Source organism: Panthera onca, chromosome D4 (genome assembly GCF_046562875.1).
Source record: "Panthera onca isolate mPanOnc1 chromosome D4, mPanOnc1 haplotype 2, whole genome shotgun sequence".
Taxonomy (NCBI): Eukaryota; Metazoa; Chordata; class Mammalia; order Carnivora; family Felidae; genus Panthera; species Panthera onca.
The window spans coordinates 70,649,288-70,675,506 of NC_138351.1; the positions used below are offsets into that span (position 1 = coordinate 70,649,288).

Sequence of the window (26,219 nt, forward strand, 5' to 3'; positions counted from 1 at the left end):
AGCATTGCATCTGGAGTTACCCTTCCTGGCCTACACTTTGCACTCAGGGTACCCTCTAAACTTGACCTTTTCTCAGAGGCTTTCAGGTCCTTGAAAAGAAAGGAAAGGGAACCAATTCATCCCATGGCCAGGTCCTTTGCTATGGGCTTTACCCACATTATCTGATGTTAACCCTCACAAAATTCCTCAGGGGTAGGTATCACCTCACCCATCTTACAGAAAAAGAGAGAGGCTGAAATAGTAATTTCCCCCCAGAGTTTGTAGAGGTAACCTAGCCAGGGCTCTAACAGAAAGAAGCCTTTCTGACTCCAGGGCCACATGCTTTCAATGGCACCCAAAGATCCTTTTGCAGTCCTCTGACCAATTAAACACCCAGGAATAGTGCCACAGTCAAGGTCAAGAAATGGGAACCACCACTGTGATTAGCACTGCTGCTATTACTAAACTACTACTCCTCTTATTACAGCCCTTACCTGTCTCCTTTGGATTGCAATTATTGGCAATCAGTTTCTCCCTCCAATAAATTGTGACTCCTGAGGTGGGAACTGGCAAAGTCATTTTGCTCTGCCTAGAACAACTTTGTGCACATGGTAGCCAAGAAATTTTCATTAAGAGAAACAAAACTGGACAGGCCCCGGTGGTTCTGGATTATTCTGGGCATGACTCCCCTCCTAGGTCTCATACAGCTCAATGATTAGCTTTGGCTCTGTTGACAAACCAGGCTACCATCTCACGATTATGCCGTAGAGGCAGCTTTTGATATGGCTCCCGATGATTCTTCCTCCTGGTATTCATGCCCGTGTGTAATCCCTGACCCTGGAGAGTGGGCTAGCCCTGGCGACCTGCTTCTGATGAACAGAATACGGCAAAAGAGACGGCATGTCATTTGTGATTAGGTTACAAAAGGCTGTGAGAGTTCTTGCCTTGTGAGAGTTCTCTCTGGCTCTTCTTGTGTGCTTTCTCCAGTGGAGAAAGCGAGGGAGGCCTACATGACTAGGAACTGAGGGCAACCTCCAGACAATGGCCAGCCAGAACCAAATCCTGCCCCAAACTGCAGGAATGAGCCTGCAGGAGGCCACAGCCCTTGCCCAACCCTTGAATGCAGCTTTGTAAGAGACCCTGACGCAGAAGACCCAACTAAGCCATGCCTGGACTTCCAGCCCACATAAACTGTAGTGTTTTGGAGTAATTTGTTACATAACAATCAATAACACATATGCCAACCGTGTAATGTCTTCAACGAGAAAAGTCTAGTCCCATTATGACTTAAATTGGAATCAAACTGTATTTTTAGGATGGCTCTTTGGAGAGGGTGTGAGAGGCTAAAAAGCATTTATAACTGAACATTTAGCATCAATTTTGTGGTTATAATTGAAAGACTTGCAGTACAAAACTCACAAACTGTATTGTCTTGTTAACTTCCTCACTCGGGGAGGCTTGATTTCCGGCTTTTCCACAGCTGGTTGGGTAGTTTCCACACGTATAGGAATAGGACTTCTAGAGGCATACCAAAAAACAGAATATTACTAACAGAAAAGTTTTATGGTATTGTTTTGGCAGTAGGGACTGCTTTCTCAGTTAATTTATACCCTTAATAACATTGATAACAAATGTACCCTTTTTTCCTCCTTTCCACTCTATTAAATATATTTATTAAATATATTATTCATATTTATTTTTAATATTAATTAATATTAATCAATTAATATACAAATTTAATATTTGTTTATATTTATTAAATATATTTATTAAGTAAAACTTTAAAAAATCATAGAAAGTCCAAAAATAAAAACTAAAATCATAGGGAAGAAAATATAGCAGGTAGGAATTGAATATAATTGGGGTTCCATGTAAAGCTTCCCTACCCAAAACATCTACCTCCAGGGTTTGCTTCATTACCAGATTTTGCCTATAAAATGAGCAAAGAGAAACCTGTGGATAGCCCATTTTCACTTCCAAGTAATCTGGAAGCTGTGTTATTTTAAATATAGCATGGAATATATTTTTTAAAAGATAAACAGAGTATTTAATATGAAAAATGCATAATCAAAAGGCCTTTAAGTCTTGTTCTAAAACATTTTAATATCGTGTATAGGTGAACATGTTAGAAACTGTTTCACTTCTATATTTCCTCAAGAAAATATGCCAGATAACCAGTGGGCCCTACTCAAAACAGTGATTTTAAGGAAAAGCTTTCATACATTGTTGTAGTAGTTATGACTAATTTCATTTTACAAAACCAGAAATTATCTTCTGGGACTAAAGGATATCAAAACAAATTGAGGTCCTCAGCAAGGAACTTCTGGCAAGGCAATGAACAATTCTGCATCCCCATTTTCTCCTCTAGTGTCTAATATGGTAATAGGCACATGGCCAGGGTCTGATCAATGTTTACTGAATAAACACGTGAATGAGCAAAATGAATTGGAGTCTGCGTAGTCCAGGTTCATGATTTCCTCAAGCTGGGACCCTAGAGTCACCTGAACATAGTCCCTGGAAGAGCTTATATTCAACCAGGAGAGCACATAACTTCACTTGGGTAGAGTGACTGGCATCTGGAAAGCTCCATGGAGGAATTTCACTTAACCAGACGGAGGGAAGACTTCCAAGGTGGGAAACAGAGTGGAGGGCTATGGGATGCAAGGCGCTGGTGCTGCTGATGGGTGAGGTCCCAAGGGAGGAGCAGGGGATTTCCCCTCCAGCGGGGGAAAAAACGGGGGAAACTTTGTGAAGGGCCTCAGGCTCTGGGGTTTACAATGAAAGCCAAGGCGTCACTAGAGGTTTTAGGCAAGGGAGTGGCTTAGTCAGAGTTGCATTTTAGTTTTTTTTTATTTTTTATTTATTTTTATCTCCCCCACCCCCAGATTTGCATTTTAGAAAGGCCCTTAGAGCAAGAAGGAGGATACTGGTGAAAACAGGCTGGCCAGGAGCACTTTCGAAGACTGGGGATAGGTATCCAGGCAGAGGGATAGTGAGGGCTTGAGGTACACCAGGATTAGGGTCATGAAGGGGAGAGGACAGATATAGGGGAAAATGCGAACACTTGAATTAGCAGGACTTGGTGACCAATTATATGAAGGGATGAAGGAAGAGAAAGGCAAGGACTCCTAGGCCTCAGATCTGGATAACAGGTAGATAATAATGCCATTAACCAAGACTGAAAAACAGGTGAAGGGTTAGTGGGATAGTGTGGGAGGAGATGAATAAGATTTTGAAAAGTTCAGGAGGCAGCCGGGTATATGCCCTGGGCTATGCCTGAGTTACACCAAAACTATGGATTAGGAATCAAAGGTGACATAGAAAAGTATTAGTTTTATTTTTAACGTCGAGAATTGTCCAGAGCAGTGGTTCCTGGGGTACTTGTTGAAATTCCGGTTCCTGTCCACCCCACCCCAAAGGATCTGAAAGGTCTGGAGTAGGACCCAAGAGTCTGCATTTTTAACAAGAGATTGATGCAGTGACCCTTGGACGCACTTTAGGAAACCCACCCTAGGGAGACCTCCCCAGTATTAGTAGACCACCAGGCTGGCAATGGAGTTGCCATGATCTATAGGTTGTTCCTTACTTGGGCTGAGAGGGGGAAGTGTGTCTGCTCTCTGTGAGATCAGAAGAGGAAGGTTTTCCTCTAGGGTTAAAGTGGTGGCAGCCTGGAAGCTTTAAAGAACATGTGTGGTTCTAGCACCACAGAGTAGCTCAGTATGAAGAGCATATCAATGGCCAAGGGAAGAGTGATAAGCTGAGCTGGGACGGAGGACAGAAGCCAGGTCCTAAAGGGTCTCCTGTGCTCTGTTGAGAAGTCTGGACTCCACCTTGAGAGCAATGCAGAGCCTTTAAATGACATCAAGCAGGGGAATGACAGGGTCTTATCTATATACTTGAAAAGCAACTCAAAGTGATTTCTTTGTTAGCACAGCAGGTAGAAATAATAAAACTGAGAATAAGCAGCATTTCTGAGACTTAAGCCAGTCTTTGTTTTCAACCAGTCTTTTTCTCTCTCTTTGTGCTCGCATTTTTTCCAGTTTTCTTTTTCCCCTCTGATTTTATCAGCAAATGCCCTTGTGAGTAATGTTTCAAGGATAACATTGATGATACAGAGTACTGTTTCCCCATTCAAACAGGAAGCAACAGACCTTACTTTAGCATCCTGCAGACTGGATTTCTTATTGATATTTACAAACGTCGATTCCTCTTTTCCAACCTGCTAAAGGAAACAGGCAGGTTAGTCAAAACTGAGTATCTCAGTGAGTAAAGTGCTTTCAAGTCTCCAATGTTTGAAGGATTACAGAAATGTGAAGGCAACTCAAAGCACCAAGTGCTCAGTCAATAAGAAATTTTCTCTGGTGTTTATATAAGTTAACAAAAAAAAAAGAGTTTTCGTGAGTCATCCCCCATCATTGGGATTAACACTTAATCATTCAAATGCAATCAATGCTTGCATTCATACTTTTATTGAGCCCCTGCTATGTGCCACCTCACGCTTGAATGAGAAAGGGATGGTGTGGGAAAAGTCAAACCCACACTTTAATCCCCCACCTCACATTGTAGATCAGGAATAATAATCAGCTCTATGCTCGCATATCACAGCTTACAAAGGAATTCAGAATCTGTCTTTTCATATCAGTGTAATAAGCCTGGGAGGAATTATGTCATATGATTTTGAAAGAAGCCTGTTCTTCCTGCCTCTGGTGAGTCCCACAAAGAATGGTGGGGGAGGAAAGGACGCCCACTCAGCCAGTGAGGCCAGCTGACTGGATGCTGGAGGTCACTGCCGCAGCCTGTGGCCTTCATACCCATCACAACCTACAGAGCCGGCCCCTTCGCTTACACAGTTAACAGGTGTATGCCAGTTAATAACTCTTGGTATTCAAACTGTTCACACAAAAGGTGTGGTTCCTGTCTCCTGACTGGACCCTGACTGACAGTATCTCAGGCCTAGAGTGCCTCTTTCTTCTATATGGCGGGAAGAAAATCCTGTGACACGAAATCAAAGGAATGCATGTGTTTCGGGTACCTGAGCACTCACTCGGGATGCGTTCTCCAGCTGGGCTTTCAAAATGTTACACTTCACGTGATCAGCTACAGGGGAAGGCAAAAGTGGGGTCTGAAGAGTCTTCTCAGAAACCTTTTTTTCTTCAGCCTGTGACAAACCCAGAACACACGCCACAGACTATATAAGCAAAGAGGAAAGACAACACTTACATCAACCTTTCCGTTCAACCGTAACTGCAAATAGCACAGTCTTAAACACATGCCCAAGTATGTCGCCAACTCCTTATAACTGTGCCACTGCTCGTACTATTTGCAAAGGATTCACAAGCACATCCTCCCCTTCTCTGGTGAAGTGGGGAGAGGAGGTACTAGGGAACTTATGAGGACGGGGTGAAGGGTGAAGAGTAGAGGCTCTTCCAGAGTTATGCAGTGAGAGCCTGGGGCAGCTCCAGGACTCCAGCCTCGAGTTTCCCACAGCCTAGTGCAGCGCTGTTTCCCCCATAACCGCCACCTCTTACATAGAAAGATTCAATTCCGTGACTTGTTGGAGAAAGAGTGCAAAATAGTCACCAGTGTTTTTACAATAAATCTTGCTGAAAATTGCGTAGCTCAAGAAACCTGTGTCTGGGCTACCTCATTGTAGAGTGTAATTTGGTACCAACTTCACTATTTTTCCCATTTCCTAGGTACTAACTAAACATGTACCTATAATTTATTTTATTTTTAAGGATTTTATTTTATTTTAAAGTTTTTTAGAGAGAAAGAGAGAGAGGACAAGCGGGGGAGAGGGGCAGAGGGAGAGAGAGCAAGAGAATCTTATGGAAGCTCCACGCTCGGCGCAGAGCCCGACATGGACCTCCATCCCAAAACCCTGGAAACATGACCTGAGCCGAAATTAAGAGTCGGGAGCTCAAGTGACTGAGCCCCCCAGGCACCCCTTAAAGATTTTATTTTGAAGTAATCTTTACACCCAATGTGGGGCTCGAACCCACAACCCCAAGCCCAAGAGTCACATACTCTACTAACTGAGCCAGCCAGGCGCCCCAACAGGTACCTATAGTTTATATGATCCAATTACGGTGGATTACCCCAGCACTACCTATTTTAAGTGTGTCCTAAACAATAATATCTTTGAAATCACAGGCTTGGTGACTATTATGTTTATTATAATAGACATTATGATAATTACATAACTATTAAAAAAATACTCATTTAGGTGTACAACCTGAAATCATCATTTCAGGTACAACCTGAAATCACACTGGAATTAATGTCTTAATGTTAACCATGCCTATTGTGGTCATTGCATATTCCAGTGCTAACATGATGCTTGGCACATGGCAGGTGTTCAATAAATACCTACTAAAGAAGATTATAATGATATAGAGTTATTATTAAAAGAGATGTGCTTACTAAGAAAGCTATAAGACCATATGATTGCTGAAAGTCAATTAAGTGATATCAGGACTTCATGTGGCATGTTAGCAAGAACAAAATGTTGCAAAGGCCTCAAGTTCTGCAAGTTCCAAAATTAATCTCATTTACTAATTTGAAAGTCTGATTGAGCACCTTGGTACACATAGCAGGAGTGTTATGAAAGCCCCAGAGGAAGTATAGGGCAACTGGCTGGTTGACATCATTTAATAAAGAAAAGAGAGCTCTTCAAACGCATAGAGGAGCATTTGGTAGAACACGTAGAATGAAGCAATTTCACGTAACAGCAAGATAAGCAGAGACAGAAGACCTGGATTTTAATCTCTGCTCTTTCCCTTTCTGGCACCATAGAAAGAAGATGATGCTGATAATGATCACGATTATGACCAGGATGATAAAAAGAAAAATAATGCCAGTAGCTCATGTTTACTGAGAGCTTATTGTGGGCCAGGCACTCACTAAGCACATTTCATTGGGTCCTCTCACTTGACCATCCCATTCGAAGGTAGACAGGATCATTATCCTCATTTTATAGATGAGAAAAACAAAGCAGGGAGATGGTAAGTCACTTGCCCAAGTCACACAGAAAGGATGCAAAAGAGCCACGATTCACACTCAGGATCAGGTGACAGCAAAGCTACGGCTCTTGACCACTCGGCCACACTGGATCCCCTTAACCTCCCTGGGTCTCAGTTTCTTTCTTCATAAGATTATTGTGATGAGAAAACGAGAAAAAAAATAGATTTGAATGGCACTTTCGCATTAGATTCTTTGGCTAGAAAATACAACTACACAAGAGCATCAGATATGAGGACACTAATAATCCTAAGCCATCAAGTTGGGTATGAAGAGAACAGACTCTTTTGAGTGGAGTCATTATCCCCAAAGACTTAGCATTCCCCAAAAGGCAAATAAGTAACTTATTTATTCTGAAAGATGAGCTTGACAGGATTGCTCTAGGATAACTTATCTTGTGCTTGTAAATCCTGCGACATGAAGATAATTGTTTAACACCAGCACATGTGTTTTCACTGGTGTGTGAAGAGTTAACTTTTTAATTAGATGTAATTTTTGGGAATGAGATGCTGGAATACAAGAATTAAATTGGTTCTAAAGCCCACTTGAGGTTTTTGACAATTGCTTAAGGGGGTAGAGTTATACTGGCAGTAATGACCGAAGATGTATTTTAAAACAATGAATGCTGCTAAAATAAAAAAGAATGGGAATTCAGCATTGATTTCCCCTTTGAATTTAGTCATATTAAACTCCTTTTTTGGATGTAAAACCCAAGCTGGCTCATTACTGTTCTATCTGGCAAAGCAGGAGCTACTGGCCAGCTCTACAAATTGACCCAGGTGAAAACCAATATAAATTTTGGAAAAGTTGACTATCATTCTACGAATATGTTTGCATCAAAGATATCTCTATGAGATAAACATCTGGGCTATGAGTCCATAATTCCAGCCTGAAGGATGGTTCCAAGAATGTTGTGCTTTCTCTCTTCTGCATGACCACGTGTCGTGTTTTGCATTCAGTTTGAATTGTGAAAAGATGCTTTACCATTCAATATTGAAATACAGATTTTAAAACATACAAATAAATGACAATTGGGCTTTGATATGATTATAGTTGGAAACAGTCCATCTGTTTGGAGAAGTCGTTTGGGGATAAAGAAATGATCAGATGCATTTTATAATTGTTTATAAAATTGTTTACACATTTGAAATCTGGTGAGATCTAAATTCCTGTGATAATTTTGGGTACCACTTTGGAACTGGGTGATGAAAATGTCTTCTCAACACTAAATCAAGAACAGGAACTTATCCAAATCTTAGAAAAATCAGAGGATTCTCAATCCTTGAAAGCCACTGAAGCCACTGGTCACCAATTGTGGTATCAGGGAGAGTTGTGAGGTCTGTTGCATGGAATGTTTGATTAATAATAAAGAGTCACAGTGTGAAGTAACATACTTTGCCTATATGTTAAGACAAACTCAAGGTTATCTGACATCACTTTATCCCACTTGCTTACTAATGTATTTCCTCAAGTGGAAGTAGAAAAAGGGGGCTCCAGGGGCACCTGGGTGGCTCAGTTGGTTAAGCGTCCGACTTCGGCTCAGGTCATGATCTCATAGTCTGTGAGTTCGAGCCCCGTGTCGGGCTTGGTGCCTACAGTTCAGAGCCTGGAGCCTGTTTCGGGTTCTATGTCTCCCTCACTCTCTGCCCTTCCCCCACACACTCTCTGTCTCTCTCTCTCTCTCAAAAATAAACATTAAAAAAAAAAAACTTGACACAAATGCTTAGAGCAGCATTGCTCATAGTAGCAAAAAATAAAAAGAGAAAAGGAAAAAAGGGGCTCCAGGGAAATGCACAGTAACTCACAGTTGTCTCAGCTACACCTTAACCCAGAGCAAGCCACTATTGTTGATGGCCCACCAATACTCATGGCAACCACAAATTACGTAGAGCTTGGGAGCGGTCTGCTGCTATCTGCTGTATTTCCTCGCAAAATATTTTTGGGTTCTGTCAAACTCTAGGTAAGCCTCTGTTAAAACCATTTATTGTGTGGACTGCAGGAAAAAAAAAGTTTGAAAACGAAGAGACTAAGAGAAAGAAGACCAATCCGGGGGCCACATGATATAGTAGTGCATGATATTATTGAGCACAGTAGAGGCTGCTCAGTAAGGATTCGTTGATTGAGTGAATGTAAGTGCCACCCTGAAGGAGGGATTCTTTCCAGCTGGCCATCAGGGAGGGTGGTATAGAAGAAAAAGTGGGTGAGTGGGCCCTTGGTGTTGTCAAAGGGACTTTAGGCTGCCATTTGGGGGAAGTAGGCATGTAGGGAAATGAGCGTCTTCTAAGAAATCTTGGAAGTCTAGTACAGGCTAGAGGGTTGGCTGTGGTGGAGGAAGAGCCCTTGAAGGAGGTGTAACCTTCCCATGCTCACCAGAGCAGGTAAGGAGGGAGAGCTTCCCAGGCCAGATCTTCCAAATTCTTCTTATTCCCTCTAATAAAGGGGCAGAGCTGGGGGCAACTGGGTGGCTCAGTTGGTTAAGCTTCAGACTCCTGATTTCAGCTCAGGTCATGATCTCATGGTTCATGGGCTCAAGCCCCACACTGGGCTCTGTGCTGACAGTGTGGAGACTGCTTGGGGTTCTCTCTCTCTTTCTCTCTCTCTCTGTCCCTCTCCACTTGTGTGTGCTCTCTCGCTCTCTCACTCTCTCTCTCTCTCTCTCTCTCTCTCTCTATTTTAAGATAAATACATTTTAAAAAAGAAAGGAAGGGAACTTCCTCAATTTGGTAAAGAACAGTTACAATAACATACAGCTAACATCATTACTTAATGGTGAGCTTTCACCATTTTAAGATAAAATTTGGCTTTCATAAGGCTGTTCATTTGGATATATGAACAGGCCTAGCCAAGGGCACCTGGGTGGCTCAATTAGTTAAGCATCAGACTCTTGATTTCGGCTCAAGTCATGATCTCACAGTTCATGGGATCGAGCCCCACGTTGGACTCCGTGCTGACAGCATGGAGCCTGCTTGGGATTTCTCTCTCCCTCTCTCTACCCCTCCTCTGCTCTCTCTCACCCTCTCTGTCTCTCTTAAAATTAAAAAAAAAATTAAACATTAAAAAAAAAGAGTAGGTCTAGCCAAAAGAGAGTTTTGCTTTCACCCTGTTCCTCTCTTCCTCCTTCCTTAAATCCCTCCCTTCTTTCCATCAGCAAACAGTTACTGAGCATCCACTACGTGCCAGGCACTGTCAGAATAAGAGATAGAGAGTGCTATGGAGTGAACTGTGACACCCCCCCTCCTCCATTCATAGGTTGAAGCCCTACCCCACAATATGATGAGATTTGGAGATGGGGCCTTTGGGAAGTAAACAGATTTAGAGGAGGTCATGAGATGGGGCCCTCATGATAGGATTAGTGGCTTTATAAGAAGCAGAAGAGAGAGGGCCACCTGGCTGGCTCAGTCAGTAGAGCGTGCAACTCTTGATCTCATGGTTGTGGGTTGGAGCCCCACGTTGGGTCTAGAGATTACATAAAAATAAAATATTAAAAGAAAGGAAAAGAAAAGAAAAGAAGGGAAAAGGAAAGAAAAGAAAAGAAAAGAAAAGGAAAAAAAAAGTCGCCTGGGTGGCTCAGTTGGTTGAGTGTCCAACTCTTGATTTCAGTTCAGGTCATTATCCCAGGGTTGTGGGATCGAGCCCTGTGTTGGGCTCAGTCCTAAGCGTGGAGTCTGCTTAAGATTCTCTCTCTCCTTCTGCCCCTCTCCCCTGCTCACACACATTCTCTCTCTAAAATAAAAAAATTAAAAAAAAAAAAAAGAAGAAGAGGAGGAAAGAAAGAGTGAGCTCTCTTTGCAGGTAAGGATACAGTTACAAGGCAACCATTTGCAAGTCAGGAAGAGAGTCCTTACCAGTGAATCAAACTGACTGACACCTTGATCTTTGCCCTACCAGCCTCCAGAAGAATGAGAAATATCTGTTGTTTAAGCCACCCTATCTATGGTAATTTGTTATAGCAGCCTAAGCAGACCAATATAGAGAGGTAAAAATGGAAGGTGGTAAATGTGGGTGCCTCCTCATTGGGCTTTAGTTCTAGAAGGAGGGAGAGATCACTAACAGATCCGTCCAGCCCATTAGCCTCAGCACTGAGCACAATTCCTCGTGCTGTAATTCACCCAAAGAGACTGAACAGAAATGTCAGGAAAAATTAGATAGAAATCCCTCCAAGACAAAGGCACATAAACTAGGAGGTGGGCCAGGGCAATAATCAGATGTTTGACGTGAGCCCCAGTTCCATGGTCATCACCCACCCCTGGTCCTTTGCACCTTATTTATGTTGATGTGCAGAGCAGGCCAGGGTCCCGCCGCCTTCACAGTTTCCAATTCCAGCTTCTTTAGATGGGCAGCAGCTTCGCTGAACAGGGCAGGTCCTCCTGGACTCAGTTCTACAAGTGGCCAGGGGAATGAATAAAGAGAGGTTGAAATATATATGTGATAGAGATATGTGTGATAAATGATGCTCACCAGAGCCTGATCCCCAGTACCCTTTCTATCTGCCTTCTCCCCCAGCAGCTTAAATCCCTTGAATATGGCCAGCTGATGGGCTCTGAGAACACCTAAAATCCAGGGTTCAAGGCCTAACTCTGCCAATATGAGCTGGGTGGACTTGGGCAAGTCACTTTACCTCTCTGAGCCTCTGAGCCATTTTAAAATGAAAATAAAATTACTCACCCTGCAGAGTTGCTGTGACTATTAAGTGAGGTCATTTGTGTACAAATGCTTTATTAATGGAAAAACACTATGCAAATTAGAAAGATGAGCGTTGAGGCTCACAGGCATATGAATGTTCCTTGAAAACCATGTTACGTTTCTAAAACCAAATTCACGGATTTTGATTTCTGTACTATTTTGGACTAGTTTGCCACCACTCCTTCCACTGGCTACTATTTATCCATTAATACAGTGAAATATACATTAATTATTAAACATTCATTACATACGGAAACTTGTACCAAGTATTATTTGCAATTGGGATCTGGGCAGCTGGAATAAAAAGATAAATGAGGCACAATTCTAGTTTAGTGAGGAAGACAGAGACATGTGCAGATAATCCACATAAGAGTGATAAAATTATCTAATTGCTACAGGGGCAGAAGGGAAGTCACTCCAAAGCTAGGAATCAGAAAGGCGTGTTAAAGAAGGTTCCACTGACAACATTTGAGCTTGTTCCGGAAGAAATGTGTAGGAGGTCACTAAGGTGGAGAAAAGCATTCCAGGCACAGGGAGTAGCAGGTGCAAAAGGACAGAGCTGGGAGCACAGCACAGTATTTGGTGAGAGGAGAGGAGTTTTGGGTGGCTGGGGTGTAGTGAGGACTCGGGGAAGGCTGAGGTCCTTGGCAGGGGCTGGGCTGGGAAGGTCTGTGTATGGCCACATGGCCTTTGTCTCAGGACAGTGACACGCCATTGGAAGGTCTTTGGTCAGAGCTGCCTGTGATGAGAGCTCTCAGGTCGGCAGCTACAAGATGGAGGTTGCATTGGAGGAGGTACCCCTTAGGGGGGCTGTTACGGTCATCTGGCTACAAAAAGATGAGGCATGGCCTAGAAAGGCAATGTGGATAGTGATGAGGGGATCAAGTTCTGATTCCTCAACCCCAAGTGAATGATGAGCTTCCATTTCTGGCTCAACCTAGAATTATCCCCTGTGGTCTACAGGTGAAGGCTCCTTAGCTCATCCGTTTCACCAGTTCACAGACTCATGAAATGTCAGAGCTGGAAGATTCCTTGGTCATAAACTAGACATCCTCTATCCCATTTCATAGATGAGAAAACTGAGGGTCCAAGAGGCAACTTGGCTCAATAGTGAAAACCAGAATTGAAGCCTCTTGTCTCTACCTCAGTGCTTTTGCCCATCGTGTGTGATAAAGAACCAGCTCTTCCCCCTCAGTCTGTTGCAGAACAATTCTTTGGTAAAGTATAATAAAAGAGATTTTCTAGAAAACCAAAATAACAGACGTATAAAATCCAAGCCCACTGTTATTAGTTGTAACAGATACAAAATCACCCTAGCCTATTGCTAAAAATGCTGTGAACTGCTTAGTCTCCATCTCCCAACTTCTCTCACTGGGACCCGAAACACTGGGCCTCCCTGACATCACTTTGCTCTCGGAAGGTGAAGTCGGAAATGGGACAGAAGGGGTTTTCCTGTAATTAGGAAAGTACAGATTCTAGCCACCTGGCTTCTGTCCTCTTTCTATTACTTGAGCCTGTGGAAATAGAAACAGCTAAGGAAGGAGGTGGAGAGAGCACCGCCACATTGGATTAAATCAGAGTTTACTGGTAACCCGTAATCCTTCAGCTGCTCCTGCTTAAATGCACAAGGCTCTTGCCTGCTCTTGCCCAGACCTGGCGACCCAGAACTGATGTTACTGTCTTTTCATGCTGCGCTGAAAGGGCCTGTCTTGAGGATCCAGGAAAGCCGCCCGTGCCCTGCAGCATCCCTCCCCTCACCCTGCCCTCTGCACTCCTACTCACTTACTTGTAAGGGATTTACTGCTGGAGTTTGGGGATCTCAGAGGCCCCTCCTTGTTCTCCAGAGTCAGCGAGAGGCCATAGTTTGGGTGGTGCTGGTGCTGGTGGTGGTGGTGGTGGTGCCTTCCTGAAGCTTTGGTAGTGAAAGGCGTGCCCCCGTTCTCCTCGATGCCAAAAGGCAGCCGGTCCGCGCTGCTGAGCCCTGGGGAAGGGAGCGGGTAGCTGTGGAAGGTGTCAGAGTCAGGATTTAGAAGAGTAAAGAGGCTTGATGTTCCCGTGTGTACTTTAAAAGATGTTCTCTGGCCATTAAAACCCAAGAGAAGTAGGTTCAGCAAACAGACCCACATGGTTACTGTAAAACAGGACACAATGGCAACAGTGCGTTCAAAGAAAAAGCAGAAAGTGGAAATTTGTGTATATCAGATATCTCAAACCTTAACAAATTCTTAATTTGAAGTTATATAGCTTCTATCAAAAAAAAAAAGGGGCGCCTGGGTGGCTTGGTCGGTTAAGCGTCCGACTTCGGCTCAGGTCACGATCTCACGGTCCGTGAGTTCGAGCCCCGCGTCGGGCTCTGTGCTGACAGCTCAGAGCCTGGAGCCTGGTTCAGATTCTGTGTCTCCCTCTCTCTCTGCCCCTCCCCTGTTCATGCTCTGTCTCTCTCTGTCTCAAAAATAAATAAACGTTAAAAAAAAAATTAAAAAAAAAAAAGACATTCCTTATATAGAAGGAGGAAATAAAAAGCAATAGCAACACACAATTTTGTAGCCATCCCATGACAAGATCATGACACAAACAGAAGTCAGACTCACTTCCTCTTCCTCTTGATCACCCCACCGTGCAGAAACACCTCCTGGGGCAATGCCATGACATCTTTCATTCTAACTGCTCTCTCCATTTTTACCAAAATTGCCCTATTGATAGGGAAGCCTATGTCATCTCCCATTGAGACTCCCGGAACAGATTTCTTTTTTTTTTTTTAATTTTTTTAATGTTTATTTATTTTTGAGAGAGATGGAGACAGAATGCAAGTGGGTTAGGGGCAGAGAGGGAGACACAGAATCCGAACCAGGCTCCAGGCTCCGAGCCATCAGCACAGAGCCCGACGCGGGGCTCCAACTCACAAGCTGTGAGATCATGACCTGAGCCGAAGTCAGACACTCAACCGACTGAGCCACCCAGGTGCCCCTTGAAACAGATTTCTAACTGTTCTCCCTGCATCTACTCTCTCCTTCAGCCCATTGCCTACAGAGCTGGAGCCAGGGTGCTGTTCTTGTCCACACTGGCTGCCTCCTGGAGACTTTGCTCAGGACAGTCTTACATGGTGCATGCGTGTGTAAGGACATGAATAAGGTGTGACTGGCTTCTGGGGGTCACAGCCCAGCCTCATTTCTCCAACGTGAAACATAACCAAGGGTATCCAGCTTCTCTGCACAGCCAGTAATGGGGGCAACAAAAAGTAGAAATGCCTAGGTTCTAGTCTTAGTTCTGCCCTAACCTTGTGCAGGAACCCTGGACAGTTGCCCTGGGCTTGTTTTCTGCTCTGTGACACGAGGTGGGTCAGGTGATTCTGGCTGCATTTCCAGGTCTGAAAATCATCCTTTCTTCCAGCTATCTATATAGTACTTGCTGTGTCCTAGGTGCTGTGCTAGCTATTTTACATAAAATATCCATTTCATAGATGTAGAGACCTTTGCCTGGTACACAGTAGGTGTTCCATACTTTTTCGATGAAAGGAGAGAAGGGAGGAAGGGAGGGAAGAAATGAAGGAAGAAAGGAAGGAGGATTAATGAAGCTGTGGGTCTGGGATTTGACAACAGCTGTGTGGATTCCAAAGCCTGTTGGCATTATTTTCCTGTCTCTCACGTATGTTGAAAATAATGTCTGTCCTAAGGAGGCACAGAGACTGGGAGCTCAGAACACAAAAAACTCCCTTTAGCCTAGGAGGATGGAGGGCTTCCCAATTTAGGGCTCATCTTGGATGACCCTGAATAGGAGAATGAACACCCAAGGGGAAAGATGTCCTATAGCAGAGATCTGCTGTACATTCAGGGCTGGAGGTGGAGTTGGAAAGCTTTGAGTAAGACCTTCTGAGGCATGGCAAGTAGACACCATCTCCTGTGCCAGCTCTAAGTGATTCTCACCCTCTGCTTGGAATGCAAGATCAAGAAGGAGTCTGAGGTTGTGCCCAGCTCAGGAGGAAAGAGTGCTGTGATTGATTAGTGATGTCTGCCATGGACTTAGAATAGAGCATTGGCATCATGTACTTGTCTTTCCAAGGTAAAAGTGTGTGATTTTTTATTTCAAGGAAACCCAGAGTGAAAAGTTAAACAGGAAAATAAATATATATGCAGGGAATGATAAATTGCATTTAATAACATGTCAAATAAAATATGCATGTGTGATTTTCCTTTCACAGCTACTTACGGAGAAGACTGAGCAAGACAAATGGGAAGAGAAATAGATGAGGGTCAGAGAAGCTGCCTGAATCTTGTCAGGGCAGGGGTCTCCAGAAGAGCAAAGGTTTCTAAGCAGGACCAGAATGACCTGGGAGCTCTCTCAGCTCATACACATGAGGGACCACCATCCTGGAGATGCTAATTCACAGAGTTTTATAGACTTGTGGGTCTGTTAAGGAAACCTCTGCTCATGGTCTCATGGACTGTTCCCTGCAGAACTCTAGGGGGTGCCCTACACATTGACTACGATGTAAATGGCGTCCACTAGAGTTTTGCATCTGCCCTGTTCACAGGGACCTCAGAGAAGGTCAGGCCCACCCAGAGGGTCCAGCAGGACTCAGCAGCCCCAGAACCGTGGGTCCCACTGGTTAAAGTTCAGGAAATGAGACCAGCTCTGTGCTCATTGTCAACAGAGAGTGAAGCTCATGAGACTTCTGGCGTTCTGGAAAGAAGGTCTCAAGTCCTGGTTTTGAGAGGGTGATGGAGGAGGGGTATATAGGCTTCAGTCTCTATTTCCACGAGCTGAGAGTTGAGAAGAAATCTGGTGTGGAAGAACAGGGCTGCCTGTGTGTCCAGCACTGTCCTATGTACTTCAGCGTTTAACTTTTGGAGTTATCCCGCAAGGAAGCTGCTGATGCCTTGTGTTACACTGGGGCTTACGGAAGGTGAGCAACGTGCCCTGTTAGTAAAGGTGAGTGAGAAGTCGAATCAGATCTAATTTCTTCTCTTCCTTTCTTTCAGAGGAAGCCCCTATTCCCATTCTACTTCCAACTCCAGAGAAGCCAGTGCTCTATTGGGGGGGGGGGGGTGTGTGTGTCATACAGGACTTTCTTGACTCTATTAGGGGTGCCCATAGCTCTGCAGGCCCAGGAGGGTGGGATGCTCTTATAGCCCTGCCTGATCCCACAAGAGCCTCTTCCCTCCTTGGCCCTGGGATCCCAGCATGCTCAATCAAAACGTGTCGCATACTGGATAATGGGGTAATTATTTGAAATGTTACAATTAAAATACTATAGTTATATTTAGTTATAATTAAAGTATTATAATAATTAGTATATTAGTATTACTATACCATTACATACTAAATATTATAATTAGTATAATAATGGTATTATTCACAATAATTCTCCAGAATCCATGCCAGAACTGTGAGGAGGGCAGGGCAAAAATTGGGGAAGGTCTTGAGCTGGAAAACAGAACCCACAAGGCTTTCTCTCAAAGAGGCCAGAATGATCAGGTGCTCTCAGAAGCCAACCACACCACACACTCTACAGCTCAGCCAAGTTCTGGGCGACATGGGCTCCTGGAGGCAGCCCTGGGCATCTAATCCTAGATAAGAAACCACAGAATTATAGAAATGGAGACCCTCCCTTTGGTGGTTTTAAACCCTAGATGTGAATATTAAAATCACCAGGGGAACCCCCATACGCCGCTGGTGGGAATACAAAATGGTCCAGCTGCTTTCGGAAAACACCTGGCAGTTGTCAAGGAAGTTAAACATACAGTGACCATATGACCCAACAATTCCACTCCCAGGTATATACCCAAGAGGAATGAACACATATCCATGCAAAAACCTGTCCATGGATATTCGTAGCAGCATTAAACATGATGGCCAGAAGGCAGAAACAACCCAAATGTCCATCAACTGACGAATGGATAAATAAAATGTAGTATAGTCACACAATGAAATATTATTTGGCCATAAAATGGAATGAAATATTGATCCATGCTATGACATAACAGAACCCTGAAAACATTATGCTGAGTGAAAGAAGCCAGACACAAAAGGCCAGGTGTTGTATTATTCCATTTACATGAAGTGTTCAGAATAGGCAAAGCCATAGAGACAGAAAGTAGATTAGTGGTTACCTAGGACTGGGGAGGATTGTGTGTGGGGGGGAACGGGGAGTAACTGCTGATACAGGGTCTCTTTAGGGGAGGTGAAAATGTTCTAAAATTAGATCGTAGTGATGGTTGTACAACTTAGCGAAAATGCTAAAAACCACTGAGCGGTACAATTTAAACTGGTGAATTGTATGATTATTAATTTAGATCTTTATAAAATTGATTTCTAAAAATCGCCAGGGAAGATTTTGAAAAATATCAGGGTCTAGCCCCTACCCCAGACCAATTACGTCATCATCTATCTCTAAATCCGAATGTGCAGCCAGGACCGAGAACCACTGTCCTGGTCCAACGTCTTCATTTTGCATATGGGGCATCGGGGTTCACCGGGGGAACGAGGTGACCGGGTCACGCCGTGGGTAAGTAGCTGAGCCTGGGACACAATCCAGGACTACTGCCTCTCTGCTTGCTGCCCATCTGCTACATCTTCCCATCTGTCTTGGCTTCTATTTAAGGCAGCAAATGCACTCATCGGGAAAATCCTAAGACCTCCTTAGAACCTCACTGCCTGAGACAACCTTATGTATACATCTTGCCTTCCCAACGACACAGTAAGGTCTGGAGGAACAGAGACTGTCACGTCACATGTCTTCATATCCTCCACTGTGCTAAGCACACAGCAGGCGTTCAATGAATACTGGTTAGATAAAAATTAAGTATCCACGCATTCGATAACTATTTGAGTGCTAAGTCTTGTGCCTAGCACTGTGGTAGGCATGGGGGGTTGTCCTTGCCCTCAAGGAGCTCGCTGCTGAGTAACGAGTCCAAGGTAGTATGACAGGTGCTTTGATAAGTGTTAGGTGAGGAGGGCCACCTGAGGTAGCCTAGGGAAGAGCCAATAGGGAGGAAGAGTTTATGTGCATATTGTAAGGAAAAGTTCTCACTTTTTTTCTGAAACGAACAACCAGTTGTCCCAACATCACCAAAGGCATAATTCATCCTTGTCCCACTAACTTGAAATGCCACCTTCTGCATGTGGCAGTCACTTTCCTGGGTGCTCTCAGATCCCCACTCTGCTCTGCCCTCACCCACCTGCTCTGTTTCCAAGGAAATACACTTCTCAGGCTCCCTGCCCTCTGGCTTTTAGGTAGACTTGGCCAGTGGTACGCACGAGTGAGAGAGACTGGGAAAAGGAGACAAGTCAAGGTATTTCTTCCCCATCTCTTCCTGCCTCAGGTGATGTTTCCAGCAGTAGCTGCGGGGTCCCTGTGGCTCCAGCTCCTGGGCTCTGGAACACTGCCACCTCCCTTTGTCCCTGTGTCCCTCCAGCTCTAGTTCTAGTGTTACTAATTTCTGGGTTGCCTTGCTGTCCAAGTTAGCTTCCTCATTCTTCATCCCTTGTGGAACCAATTCCCTGTAAGAAATGCCTAGAGGGGCTTCAGTTTTCCTGATTGCCCGTGACTGATGCACAACATCCACCACAGGTTCTAGGTAGTTTTCCTGTCAACATCTTTGCCATAGACATCTCTGCCCCAAGCATTTTCTCACCCCAAACATTTTTCACTGCATATCTAATTGGCTGTGAGAGAATTCTGCTGTAAAATATAAAATAGCTGGCTGACAGTTTGGTTTCATTTCTCCATTGGCAAAGTTTCCATTTTTATATCATATAAATCTTAGCTAGCCCTCATAATGGTCTACACGGTGATGCATAGATGTGGTGGTCTTAAATTAGTGGATGATAACTATGTATATCAACTTGATAGAAAATATGGTGATAAAACTTACTGGAAGTGTGAAATAAGAGAGTGCAAAGCCAGACTGCCCACTATACTATTCTAGAAAATAATACATCAGTTACAATGTTAACAAAGGTCAGTCACAAATGCATTACAGCCTTAGCATTTCTTCCACTTTTCCCATAGACCTTTGGAACAGCTAGCAACAGATATGTGACCATATGCCAAGAACAAACAACACTGTAGAAGGCTTCTAGAAAACAACACTAAGCCCAGCTGTAAAAATGCATCCTAGCACTTGGATGGTTACCTCGGTTAATGAAGGAAGAAATTTTAGTGACAAAGGTAAAAGTGTAATGCCAAATGAGACAGATCAACAAGCCAAAAAAAAATACATATATATAATACTATAAACAGAAGAGTTTAAAGACAAGCGCTGAGGTCCAACCTACAAAATGAAATCACTCGTTTTTGCAGTATTGTCATGAATCTACACTATACATTTTTGATGTATTAAAATATTTTGTATTTTGCAATAAAGTCTTTCCAGTTTTGTTACTCATTTTTCATGTCTCATTGTACCCTTTTTTAATGGATGTGGCCCTCTTTTATTTTTCATGATTTTATCTTTCAAGGCAAAACTGCCTTACAGCCAAGTAGTTATGCAGAGAAAATGTTTGCAGCAAAAATGCTCGTGGCAGAGATGCTTATAGTGAAAATACACATATTTGTGTCTGTTTTTGGATTTTTCCTATTCTTACCAATCTATTTATCTATTGCTAAACTAGCACCAGATTGTCTTAATGACTTTTGTTTTAACATATGTTTTTAAAGATCTGATGCGATAAATCCTGTTCCCTTTCCCCCATCATTTTTTCTTCTTTTCTTTTTTCTTGACTATTCCTATGCACTTACTCTTCCAGATTACTTCACAACTCAAGTTACTACCAAAACAATCCCATTGGAATTCTGATTTGGAGCATTAAATATTACAGATTAATTTGAGAGAAGGTATTCATAAGAAATATGATATTTTTCACCATTTATTCAGATCTTTTAAAATGTCCTTCAGTCAGAATTTTTGAACTCTTCCCTGAAGGAAAGGAACATATATTATTAATTGAATCCCTAGGTATATTCCAGTTTTGTCACAATTGAAAATGAGATTTCATTTATTATTACATTTCCTCTAATTTTATTCTACTAGATACACACAATTACTGACTTTAGGATATTTGGGATATTTCTGCCTCTGGGTACTTTGCTAAACTCTCTTATTAAATGTAATTCATTTGTATTTTAAGAAGATAATTTTGTTTCTTCCTTTCTGGCATTTATTGCCTATTTTGTTTTCTTGGCTTATTGCATTGGTAAGGCCTCCAGCATCATACTGAATATCAGCAGTCACCCTTATTTCTGAAGTGTGTAAATTATCTAGTGTTTCAACATTAAAGTTTGGTTTCTGACACATTCTACTTAACCAGGTTCAAGATAGTCCTTTTTCTTAGCTTACTAAGAATCTTGAAAGATTAGCATCGCTTATGCGGAGTGAATCCATGCTATATTCCTAAGTGAACATGACTCCCTTCCCTAAGTGCTTCAAGAAGAATTCGTTCTTTTTCTATATCACCATCAAGCAAGCCTGTCAGTCCAGTTTTCATAATTCATTTTTCAGGAAACTCTATGACATTTCCCTGTCTATTCTGGCATTTCCCCAAGACTCCATAGTTTTTCAAAGCACAGCGATGCTGACTCAGCAATGACATATGAATTTTCTCATTATTCTTCATGGCCATTTTTCTCAGCCTGAAGGCCTGAACTAATTGCAAAACGGCAAAGTATTTCCTGACTACTCTCTCATCTTGTACTTCAATTTCCTTCACCTTGTTCTTTTCACCCTTGAGAGTTAGCATATTGACTGGTTTCCTTGCTGAAAAGGAAAATTCTGTCCTATGAATCCCATACAACATCCTCAAGAATGGCTATCATAGATTACTTCAAAATAAAATCTTAAGACAACAAGACTAGCTGTCATTAAGTTGTTCATCTTTTTGCTACAACTAAACCATGCATCTGTAAAACTTTAAAAGTCCTTTAAGGGGCTCCTGGGTGGCTCAGTTGGTTAAGCATCAGACTTTTGCTAGGGTCCCAATCTCACAGTTCATGGGATCGAGCCCTGCATCAGTGCACTGTCAGTGTGGAGCCTGCTTGGGATTCTCTCTCTCCCTCTCTCTCTCAAAATAAACAAACATATAAAAAAAAAAAAGGTCTACACCTCTTTGGTTTTTATATGTTCTACCTTCCTTCTCTTTAAATACTGGTTTTTTTTAATTTTTTTTAACATTTATTCATTTTTGAAAGACAGAGACAGAGCATGAGTGGGGGTGGGACAGAGAGAGAGGGAGAGACAGAATCCAAAGCAGGCTCCACGCTCCGAGCTGTCAGCACAGAGCCTGATGCGGGACGCGAACCCACTGACCGTGAGATCATGACCTGAGCCTAAGTCAAACCCTCAACCCACTGAGCCACCCAGGTGCCCCTTCAAATACTATTTAAAATTTTGGCCCCTAAAAGCCTTTCTCTTTCAGATGATCTATGATACATAGTCCATATGAAAAATATTCCCTTTTTGGCCTATCTTCTCTTTGATGTGAAGGATTAAACCCTGAGTTCTACGCATTTCACATGAACAATTTCAAGACATAAGAGTCATTTTTTCCCAAGGATCTTGCCACTCATACATTTCCAACCTAGTCAGTCTTCCTTGCTGTCCACAATTAATAAGAGTAACACTGCCAGTGCTTCTTCTACCTTCCAAGCAACAAAGTAATCAGGCAGGAAAGCCAAGAAATCAACAGATGTTCTGCTTTTAATGAAATGCCAATGTCTGGATGGCCAAGAAATCCCCCATAGATATTGTGCCAGCTTGAAGTCTCTCCTAGGAAAACACAATGAGTATCCTCTATCCAAAGTCCTCTGGCATCGTGTCTAGATTGCTCACTGCACTTATTGTGTGCTGCCTGGACCGAATAACCCTTTCATCTGTTCATGGAACCTGTCTTAACTCCACGGCAGGATTCCTGGAGGCAGGAACAGCTTCTAGGTAGCCCACACAGCACACAGCCTCTCTAAACACCTTCTAGAGGAGCCTGGTGGGGGCAACCTGGCTCCTGTGTCCCTTTTAGCCAAAGTGGGGACAATTTCACATTCCTAGTCAGAGCTAAAGCATCAGGGGGATACTGACAAATATCTCAGTAGAGCTGCCCAACTGCTGGACCTTGGATGGGCTGCTGCTCAAGCAGCCTGGTCTGCTTACCCCGGTGTGCTATACAAATATGCCACTTTCTACGTGTGACAAGGACAAGGAGAAGCTTCCACCCGCCCATGTCCTGTCCATTAGGCTGAACTGTGGCTCTCCACTTGGGGCTCTTAGCAGAATCTCAGCTACCATGTTTTTACAGCAGATGGTGTCAGCCAGAATCATACTTCCTGGCTGAACACGAGTGCACGAATCATGCTCTCTAAATACTCACAGAGGAAAAAACTCAAAAGCTAACATTTTTGGTTGCCCAGCACTGTGCCATCTATCACCTTATTTGATCCTCTAACCACCGTTTGAAGAAGGGACAATTATTATTTCCTTATTTTACAGGTAAGGAAATGGGAACAGAGAGACTAATTCACTTTCTCCAAGTCACACAGTAAGTACATGGCAAAGCTGGGATTTGAACCCAGGCAACCTGACTCCAGAGCCCAGGGCTCTCTGAAGGGCTAAGAGACTTCCTTGCCTGGGATGAAAGGAGCATTACAATGACATTAAAAGAATACTGGGGGGGGGGTCGGGGAGGGGGGTGCGGGGCGCCTGGGTGGCTCAGTCAGTTTAGCGTCTGACTCTTGGTTTCAGCTCAGGTCATGATCTCACAGTTTCATGAGTTCAAGCCCCATATCAGGCTCCGCGCTGACAGTGTGGGGCCTACTTGGGATTCTCTGTCTCCCTCTCTCTCTCTGTCCCTCCCCCACTCACGCTGTCTCCATCTCTCTCAAAATAAATAAGTAAACTTAGAAAAAAACAACTCTGGTGGGCACTTAGCTTTGGTTTTGCTACTGCTTAGCTATGTGACCTCAGGTAACTCATTCACTTATCTGGGCCCCAGATACTGCAGTTTTGGACAAACATCTAGTAAGTATTTATATGCCAGGAACTACAGCTCAGTGAAATAATTTGATTTGTGCCATGTCCGACTGAGAGATGAGAAGGTACATTTGCTCATCATGGTTTCCAGGATACCTGTCACTCATTTCAATTTTAATTTAGTAGAGGCTGAGCAGAATAGGTCATTAGACTAACATACTGCTACAAGTTCTTATTAAATTCAGTGCAAGCATACTATTTGTAAGCAGAGAATATGTTTGAAAAACTGTAGCTTTTTAAAAATGGGTTTGAGGAGAAATTTTCTATCAACAATCTTAGGAACGTGACACGTTTTGAGGGTTAGGTCTGTTAATTAGGGTTGATTTCTTACAGTAACTTAGTGGTTTCATTTTTTTTTTTTTTTTTTTAAGTGACTAGAGGGGCACCTGGGTGCTCAAGTTGGTTAAGAATCTGACTTCAGGGGGCACCTGGGTGGCTCGGTCAGTTGAGCATCTGACTTCGGCTCAGGTCACAATCTTACGGTTCGTAGGTTTGAGCCCTGCATCGGGCGCTGTGCTAACAGCTCAGAGCCTGGAGCCTGCTTCAGATGCTGTGTCTCCCTCTCTTTCTCTCTGTTCCTCTCCCGTTCCTGCTCTGTCTCTCAAAATAAATAAAAATGTTAAATTAAGAAAAAAAAAGAATCTGACTTCACCTCAGGTCATGATCTTGCAGTTTGTGAGTTCAAGTCTCACACAGGACTCTGTGCTGACAGCTCAGAGCCTGGAGCCTGGTTCAGATTCTGTGTCTCCTTCTCTCTTCCCCCTCCCCTGCTTGTGCTCTCTCTCTCTCTCTCGAAAATAAACATTTTTTTAAAAAAGTGACGAGAAAGAAAAGATGAAATGACCTCATTTTCCCCTTGTCTGAAAAGGTCAAAATAATATTTTTTTGGCTTGGTTTAGATTCCTTTCTATAGACTACTAATTGGCAGATGGAATTTTTTTCAAATTTGTATTTCTTTCAAGACACCTTCCAAGCAATCAGCCTGGAGCTAATTCTAGTGTTAGCACAGGTAATGGTTGAATCCATAAGAATGGAAGCTGTTTTGATTAGTTTATTAACTGGCTGTAGCCAAAGGCTGTGCGTCTTCTTCAACATCAATTCCCGGTGCCCATTTTAGTACTTGGCATAGGATAGAAACACAGTCAATATTTGTTGAATAAATGTTGTAGTGCATTAAATTTTAATTTTCCTTTGGTAATTTATCATGTGTCTATTCATAAAAGCTTCACTTTGGTCATGAGTTCCCAGTTGTTCCTAACATTAAACGGCCTCTGTAAAACTGTAAAATCTTCTGTACCCGAAGCAGTCAGGAGAGCCTTTTTGGGTTTGGGGGCAGCTGGGTCTCTGTCCTGTGTGAGACCGGGTAGGATAGGTGCCCCCCCCTTTGAGTCTGGAATTATCCTTTGGTGAAACTGGTCATCAGACGGTTTCAGTGAATGGCTGGAAGAGGGTCAGCAGGCCTCGACGGTTTTCTGCCAGAAAATCGTTTTAACCTAATGTTACTCTTAATAAGTTTATAACCTCTCTCTGATTGATTGAGGCATGATGCGGTGGGGAAGAGCTTTAGAACTCTGTGGGGAGATCTAGGATTTTAGCAATTCCGGATCAATTTCAGGATCTGAGCCCAGAGAATAAATATTCCATGAGTTCATTTTTGCACAGAGGCTCATGACTAAGAGTTTATTCAATCTCTTTCCTGCCTTAAAAAAAAAAAATACTGACACAAATATAGTTGTTTTCCTTTACAACATTCACTTGTAATAAATTTAACAGTGCTTTCCCTTCTTGGTTTCTCATGGATTTTTTTGGCCTCTCATTTCTGCATTCCAGTGCCCACTTTCTGCTTTAAAATGAAGATTTTTTTTTTTTTCCCCCAGGTGGGTAACAGCGTGAACAGACTCACCCCCAGCCACTGCTTTAAATGCATCCCCAAACAGCATCACACGGGAGCCCTCGAGGAGCGGCACGACGAAACAATTGTTGCCATGAAAGTGCGGCTACTACTTGTGAAGAATAACGTCTCAAGGAGCCAGTCTTTACACTTCGCAAGAGCCATGGCAGACTTGGGCGTGCGCTGACAGAGTTATTTTTCCACTCTGCAGACACCAGCCGACTCACCGGAATGAATGAAATGAAACCATTATCCATTCCAGAATGAAGTTCAGGTTCGATGAATAAAAGGCACGCTCTGTTAAGGGCAGGTTTGAGACATTCGAGTTGCATAAGATACCAGCGTGAGCAGGCCCTGGAGCTGAACACCGGGCGTGTGTGTCCGAGGTGCTACCGATGCGGATTCATCTATTTTGGCTTTTGTTAGTGTCTTAAAATCTCTTCAAATGAGCCTTTCTCTGTTCCTCAGTTCTTGTAGGTTTTCCAGAAGCTTCTAGCATAAACATCCTCAGTTAGCCTCTGAAGCTATACACTGGGCCCAATTTTAAGGGCTTGTTTAATTGCCTTGACTATAGATAGAGCATCTATTATTCAGCCACGGAATGAAGCCCGTGGAGCCGTTAGCATAGC

The 26,219-nt window shown here is 43.2% G+C and overlaps 1 protein-coding gene across 11 annotated transcripts in view; it reads right to left on the bottom strand.

Annotated features, from left to right (window-relative positions):
* EPB41L4B (erythrocyte membrane protein band 4.1 like 4B) overlaps positions 1-26,219 on the bottom strand; it is a 129,758-nt gene that overhangs the window by 19,033 nt on the left and 84,506 nt on the right. For 6 of the 11 annotated variants that reach the window (XM_060609079.3, XM_060609081.3, XM_060609087.3 and 3 more), the window contains 5 exons: positions 13,469-13,683; positions 11,260-11,378; positions 5,012-5,137; positions 4,131-4,201; positions 1,399-1,497 (listed from right to left, as the gene is read on the bottom strand). In XM_060609079.3, the coding sequence (XP_060465062.1) occupies positions 1,399-1,497; positions 4,131-4,201; positions 5,012-5,137; positions 11,260-11,378; positions 13,469-13,683 (630 nt within the window). The remainder of the gene's footprint in view (positions 1-1,398; positions 1,498-4,130; positions 4,202-5,011; positions 5,138-11,259; positions 11,379-13,468; positions 13,684-26,219) is intronic. The other 5 variants (XM_060609080.3, XM_060609082.3, XM_060609088.3 and 2 more) reach the window with 3 other exon arrangements.